Source organism: Condylura cristata, unplaced genomic scaffold, assembly GCF_000260355.1.
Source record: "Condylura cristata isolate star-nosed mole 26May11 unplaced genomic scaffold, ConCri1.0 scaffold00001, whole genome shotgun sequence".
NCBI lineage: Eukaryota > Metazoa > Chordata > Mammalia > Eulipotyphla > Talpidae > Condylura > Condylura cristata.
The window spans coordinates 45,333,212-45,340,572 of record NW_004567102.1 but is presented as its reverse complement, the minus strand read 5'-3'; the positions used below and the strand labels follow the sequence as shown (position 1 = coordinate 45,340,572).

The window sequence follows — 7,361 nt, the reverse complement described above, 5'->3', positions numbered from 1 at the left end:
TGAAGATATTTTTAAAACATTTTTCTCAATTTTTTTATTTTTCAGGTGTTATGAGTGTGATGAAAAATTATCAACACATTGTAATAAGAAGGTTTTGGTTCAGATAGTTGACTTTCTCCAGAAGCATATTTCTAAAACACAAACAAGTAAGTTAAGTACTTGTTAAAGAAATTTGTGTTAAAGTATGATATATCTATATTTAAGATTTATTTATTTATGCATACGGAACTGGGGTATTGGCCAGAGGTTTAGGGGTGGTGAGAGGCTTCACCAGAGACAGAGTGGGGAGCAGAACAGGCGGACTGATGAAGTACACTGCTGAGGGGAGCAGCAGGTGGGGTCAGGTGAGGTCTGCTGCACCATGTGGATCACCTCCAGGGCTGGGGATGGAACTCACACTGAAGTGGCTGCTGCTCGCTTGCAGTGCTGCACTTGAACCCGTTGTGCTACCAGGGTGGGCCTAAAGTATGGTATTTTATATTTCATAAACGAGTTCATAAGGAGTACCTTAAATTTTACTGTGACCTCTTGGTCTATTATTTGAGTAATTAAAAATGTAACAGGTGCCACACAGAGGGAGCAGTCTTGTAATGTTATCTTGTATTTATTTGTCAGTATGAGACACTGGAAAGGATAGTGACTTTCTACATCAAGGTCTTTTGAATCAAATAGTACTGACTGAGTTTGAATTTAGATTCTACCTAAATTGCTTAATGTCCATGTGACTTTTACTCCTTAGTTTTCTTACTTACAAAATCAGGACTGTAATTCTACCCTGTGGGTTGATCTGAGGCTTAAAGATCATGTTTTCTAAAGATTTATAAATAATGGATATAAAATGCTTGCATAATATCTGATATATTTCAATGAAGTGATTGATATCTATTTATTTATTCATACTTATTTTTATAGTGCAGTTTGGACACTATTTGAAGTTAGGTTAACCTTACATATTAAGGACTCAGTGCGGGGGGCAGGGAACAAGAATGTAGTGGGGAGGGAGCCCAGTGGACTGTGATGGTGGATTCTGGGTGACTTGGTGGTGCATGTGGTATGTAACAACATCTAAAGGGGGAGATCCTGCACTTCTGATATACAAACAACAATGTAAACCATTGTTACCTTGGTAATCATAACAAAGGCTAAATGTTTATGTCAGATACTAGTCTGAGTTTACGGACTCTCAGGTCACCTGCGTTTCTGATCAACTGGCTACAATTTCAGGGTGCCCACTACCATCTCAGGTTCAGTAATTTGCTAGAATGACTCAGGAAAGTGTTGTATTTATAGTTTTACTACAGAAAAAGAAAATATACAAATAAGGACTAGCTGAAAGGAGAGATGCATGGGGTCAGATGTAGGAGGGTGCCAGACATGAAGCTCCTGTATCTCCTTCCTGCAGAGTTAGGCTGGATTACCTTCCCAACAGGTTGGTGTGGAGGGGTACACACAGCCATTACTGTGGATGCTCGAATGTCAGAGTTTTTATTGGCATTTTTTGTATACTATGACTGATTGAACCTTTGGCCACATGATTTAAGTCAGTCTCCAGTACCTCATCCTAATCACACACTTGGTCATCCAGGTAAAACTAGCTCCACCCTGAATCATCTCATAAGTGTCATCTTCTAGGTGCCCACATGTCTCACTTTGTTAATGTAACTATCAGTTGTGGTCTGATGGCACCATTAAAAGTGCAGAAGACACTCCTGTCACTTTGGGAATCCAAAGATTCAAAAGGTTCATCTCAGGAACCTGGGATAAAGGACAGCCGAATTCTTTATTATGTAATATGAATATATAATACATTCTTTGTTAATTTTCTACTTTTTTCATCTGTCATATGAACAGTTTTTCATGTTAATATGAATTAGGATTAAATAAGGAAACAGTTTCTTCATTCAAAATTTTCATTGTCACATGCTGTGGTAAAACAAACACAGTTTTAGCTTACTGTTTATTGGAAGAGATGACAAGAAAGTAAATATATAGTAGCTTCTGTGTTGTAAAGGAAAGGAACAGACTGAGTGATAGGTAATAATCTAGTGATCACAGTGGTCAAGAAAGATCAGTTTGACTGGAATGTGGTTTGCTGGAGAGAAGAATGAGATGAAGTGAGGGGGGCATATGCTTAGGGAGTAAAGAATACTGCGGGCAGAATGAGGGGCACCCAGAGGACCCCCGAGCCTGCTTGCTCCTCTGCCATCTGCCACATAAAAAAAAAACATATTCTTAATACATAAGGCTTCCAGTAGAAAAGAACTTTAATGCAGTTAGTGTGGAACAGAGAGAAGAGAAAGAATGTCATTAATATAGTTTCCAGTTAAACACTGAAAGTTACCCGTACTCTTGTGGGTAAATGCCCAATCAAATGGGGTTGGCTCAAAGCAAGGCCACTTATGGCACAGAGCTTGCCTTAGGTCTAAGGTACCTTCTGCTAGAGACCTGAATGAGAGGGGCCAGAGGGACCAGGCACATCCAGAAGGAAGAGGACAAGATCAAAATACAAGTCAAGATAAAGGCTGTCATCGTCAGGCTCCCGGGGTCTCTCACCTGTCTCTGTCTCCTTCCATGTCCCCTGGCCCCTGGTGCAAGTCCAAGGCCAAGAAGTGAACACACCTTCTTCACATGTCTCTGTTGCATGAGCCTTCTCCAGGTCTTCTCTTATCCCTCCTCCTTTTTCTTTCCCAGTCCATCTCCCAGTTTTTTCTAGCTGCTTCTTCCTGCCTAACTCTACCCTTTCTTGGGTGGCCCAGGGGACTTGCAGCCTTCCCTTTCTCTGGGGATTACACTTTACATATGGAATTCCATGTTAAAATTTTCCTATTTTGTTGGAAGTGTAGTGGAAATTATTAAAGTGTCTTAAGGAGGGGAGTAATAGTCATTTCATCTTTTTAAAATAAAAATTGCTATATGGAGAATAGACTTTCCAGGGTTAAGAGTGGAGGTGGGAAGGCTAGTAAGAAGGTTAAAGGAGGTTATTTTGACAAGGCAGTGAAAGCTTAGTAGAAGCATTGGCGGAAAGTGAGTGGATTCGGTGTAGTGGGTGTGGCAAGTGGGAAGAATTAAATACAAATCTCAGGATTTTGATTAAGTATCTAGGTAAATGGATATGATAGTTTTCAGATATCTTTGGAGCAGAATTAACTGAGGTTATATAAAATTTCATCTGTATGTTCTGTATATTTCTTAAATATATCCTTAATTCATAGTTGTTTTTGTCAGCTATTATTCTAAGACAATAATGGTGAAGAAATTGGAGGTGAAACTAGATGAGGTAAACTCAGGTTCCTGGACAATAGAAGAAATGGCCAATTTTGTCACTCATTCATTTTCTTATTCAGTAAACATTTGTTGAAATCTTACTCTGTCTAGCAGGCTGATTCTGCTAAAATAAAGAACCAGGAAATGTTGAAATGATGGTAGGCATTTAATACTTCAAAGACTGATGTTGATGTTAATGCTCCTGAAAACTGAACATTAAATTTGTTTTATTGGCTATAATAAAAAGATTTGTAAAGATATGATGCCAAGAGTGACAAAAATATAATTGTAGGAATTATTTTCTCTGAATCTTTTACTTTGGAGATTTATTCAAGTTAAGTACAAAGTCAATCTAATTCCAGTCTGTTTTCTTGAATACTTTCATGAAGTATGTAAAGTAGGAAGCATGGAAGGATACAGTAAAAAGAATATGGACTTTTAGTCGGGGCTGTGGTGGTATGGTCTCTATTTAAATTTGATTCTTTCAGTCATTAACTATGTTACCTTGGGGAGATTACAATTTATCTGAACTTCATTTTTCTCAGCATTTTCTCCCTCTTTCCCATGTTGCTTCAGAGAATAGAGTTGGCAAGATGGTTCCTTTTCTAAAGAAGTTTAAATCAAAAAGAATGTGTGAGGTAAAAATAAAAACAATGAATTTGTATTTTGAGTGCATTTTTAAAAAGTCCTTCAAATGAGGGATGTAACACTGAAATGAACTCAGTAGGGAATTGTGGCTTTCAAGCTGACCTTTAAATTAGGATGAACTTTGGATAGAAACAAGAGAAGAAATCACTTCAGGTGGTGGGGAGCATCAAACTGAGCCTTAATTATGTTTATTGAGGCATAAGTAGCACCTGAAATAGTGGAAAACAGCTTTTTGAGGTACTTTGAGCGAGAGTAGTGCCTTCAAAGTTAGGGAGAAACAGTTCTGAATTCAAGGTTTCCAGAAGTTCTCGGAAAAAAATGTCACTTTCTTTGCGTTTGAAGCTACAGCATCTCTCAGGCAAGTTTGATTTGAAATAAGATTCTCTGGCATTTTGGAAGTTTTTTTTAGTAGTCTGCCATATTCTTTCCTGCTTGAGACTTCAGTATACTTTAGTAAAATACTTTAAAATATGAAAGTTGCTATTGAGGTTTATAAAAATGCTGGATACAATTATGCTTTTAAATGATAATTATGAAGAAAATACAAAATGGCATGTATTGTTTGGACGAGAGGATGAATGATAGAAATATTCTTTTTTAACATTTTTACCTCAATGAAAGTAATTTTACTGAGAGAAAAGCCTGTTATTTATATCTTAAACATGTTTTAAAGCAACATATAATTCAGCTTCTCTACATGGAGAATCTAGGCTGGTGCCCTCTCCATCTCTAAAAACAGCCAGCTCAGTGAATCCCAACTTTTGACCTCAGCAGCCTTTTAGACTCATAAAAACCTATTAAGTACTTAAAAGGCTTTGGTTAGGTAGCTTATATCCATGAATATTTGTCATATTAGAAATTAAAATTAAAATATTTATTAATTCACTAAGAATAATAATAATAAATCCGTGCCATGTTAAAGAAATTACATTTTTAGGAGTTATAACTGTTTACCCAAACAACACAAACTTAATAAGTGGCATCATTTTACATTTTTACAACTCTCTTAAATGTCTGACTTAATAGAAATGGCTAGATTCTCATGATTACCTCTGCATTCAATCTGTTGTGGTATTAGTTCGTGTGTGCCCTCTGGAAAACTGCCTTGTATAGTTGAGCATGAGTAAGAGTAAGAAAAGCAAATAGCATCTTAGGCTTATTATGAAAATACCTTCAGCCTTAAGGATCTGTGAAAGGAGGGGCGGTGGGATCCTTGGAGCCACTTCCAGAACTGCCGAATTGGCACATTTCTGTTTTCAGCCTTATTTGCCCTGAGACTGAGTTCAAATGCTACTTCTGGATACTTTCCCAGTCTTTTATCTTATCCTTCTTCTGTACAGCATAGTAGAATCTGTATGTTTTGGTGGTATTTCTTTCACATGCATAAGTGTGTTATTGATGAGCCTGTTTTTTCTTTGAGGATCATATACCCTGGCTTATCTTCTTTTTTATTCTCACATAACCAGGCTGTAAGTACTTACTGAATTGAACTCAACAAGCACATGACAATTTTTACTGAGGAAGTAGATAAGTTTTGCATCTTTATCAAAATCCCATTGAATATTAATGTAAACATTACTTCATTCATTCAGTCTTTTAATATATAATTGCATTTCTACCCCATGCTAGGTACAGGAGATACAATAGAGAATATAAGAGCTTTATTTCTCAGTTCCTGCCATTATTGACCTTTTGTTCCATTGAGGGATATTCACCAATCTCTTAATTATAATTGCTTGTTTAAATAGCCTGTGATGGAGCAAGTATAAGACCCTATGAGAAGACTTTGGAGTGGTATCCAGCTTAGACTGGAAGAACCAGGAAGTTTTTACTTAAAGAGCCTTCTAAACTGTGAGCTGAAGGACATTTAGATATTACCTAGGCAGTGAGGACTGGGCTGTGTGTTTTAGGCAGAGAAAATAGCTCATTATTAGGGAGTTTGGTATGTTCAGGAGATTTCTATAAACTGTGAGGTTAAGATTTGTGATGTTGGGGATGGTGAGTGGTGACGCTAGTAATAAATCCTTGAACCTTCAGAGTTTACCCTGTAGGCAATGAGGAGCCAATGAATGGATTTTAAACACAGACAGGTCACTTGATTGTAGTATGGGAATAAATAGGAAAGTTTTTATATGTCTACCTACCCATTCATGTGGCAATATCAGTTTATTACATAACGTAAAGGTTTCTAATGGTTAACTATGAGTTAGAGGAATTTTGAGGCTATACAAGTGAAGTAACTGTTATTTGGCTGTAAGGTAAAGGAGTAGTGGGACATCATGTTTTTCCTTCTTACTCATTCTTTAAAGATTAAACTTTTCAGCTATAGAAATAGGCAGGTTACATTAATCCTACATGACTGGTGTAGGTAATTGCATTAAGCAAATGAGGGACCCTTAGTGCAGGTTCCCAGAAGAATGTTTACAGCTGTGTGGATTTCACATCTGATGCTAGAATTTGCTTTAAAAAAAAAAAAAAATCCCTCCACACACACTGCGTGAAACAAAAGCTAGAACACTAAAAACAAATAAAATTATAAACTCAAGTTTGAAAGAGAGCAGAAAAAGCTTTTTGAGACCCACCCAGAAATATGTATTATTAAATAGTGGACCAATATTATCTTAAAGGCTTATGGGATTGATCACTTTGATAGTGATCAAAAATACTAATGGGGTGCCATTTTCAGTGAGACTCCAGAGAGCATTAGATAGTAAATTCATTAAGCTTATGTTTTGAGTGTAAAAAGACAGGGGTTATATTTTGTTCTTTTGGATTTATTAAGTTTAAGACTGTTTTATTTTGTTTTTGAAATAAAGGATATGGTATATTTGAAATCTGAAACATTGTGTCTGAGGAAAATAACATTGTGCCCCTTTATAATATCAATTTGAATATAGTGCAATAGAGTTACTTTTGTAAAAAAAGTACATTTTGTTCTGCCACTAAGTGATAGCTATACTCCTCACAAACATTTTCAGCTGTAAGTACTTAAAATGCTATTTCTGTGTATAAAGGGATTAAGGACAAAAACTGAACATTAAAAAAAACCCAACTTTTTTTTTTAAGCATTGTCTGTCTTTATAGAATTACTTCTTTTGTACACTTACCCAAAAATATAAGTGCACTTTATAAATCTTTTTTTTATTATTACAAAAGTTTATTTTTACATCATTTTGTACATTTTTTTTCCATCTCAATTGTAATCCCTGCAGGTTTCCCATCACCATGTCACCCATGTGCCATCACCATAATCCCGTGCATTTCCCTCTCCCTACCCCGTTTTTGATCCCATTCCCCACTCTACCCCCACAAAATGTCTCTGGTATATGGTTGTTCTATTTTTGTTACTTTCCACCTGGTCTATTATACTCCTGTTATGAGTGAAACCATCCGGTATTTTTCTTTCTCTTTCTGGCTTATCTCACTAAGCATGATCTTTTCCAGTTCCA

General features: G+C 36.4%; 1 protein-coding gene across 2 annotated transcripts in view; it reads left to right on the top strand.

Moving 5' to 3' along the window:
- Positions 1-7,361, top strand: part of USP45 (ubiquitin specific peptidase 45) — a 52,755-nt gene that overhangs the window by 10,298 nt on the left and 35,096 nt on the right. For both annotated transcript variants that reach the window (XM_004673721.2, XM_012724273.1), the window contains exon 5: positions 46-146. In XM_004673721.2, coding sequence (XP_004673778.1) covers positions 46-146 — 101 coding nt within the window. The remainder of the gene's footprint in view (positions 1-45; positions 147-7,361) is intronic.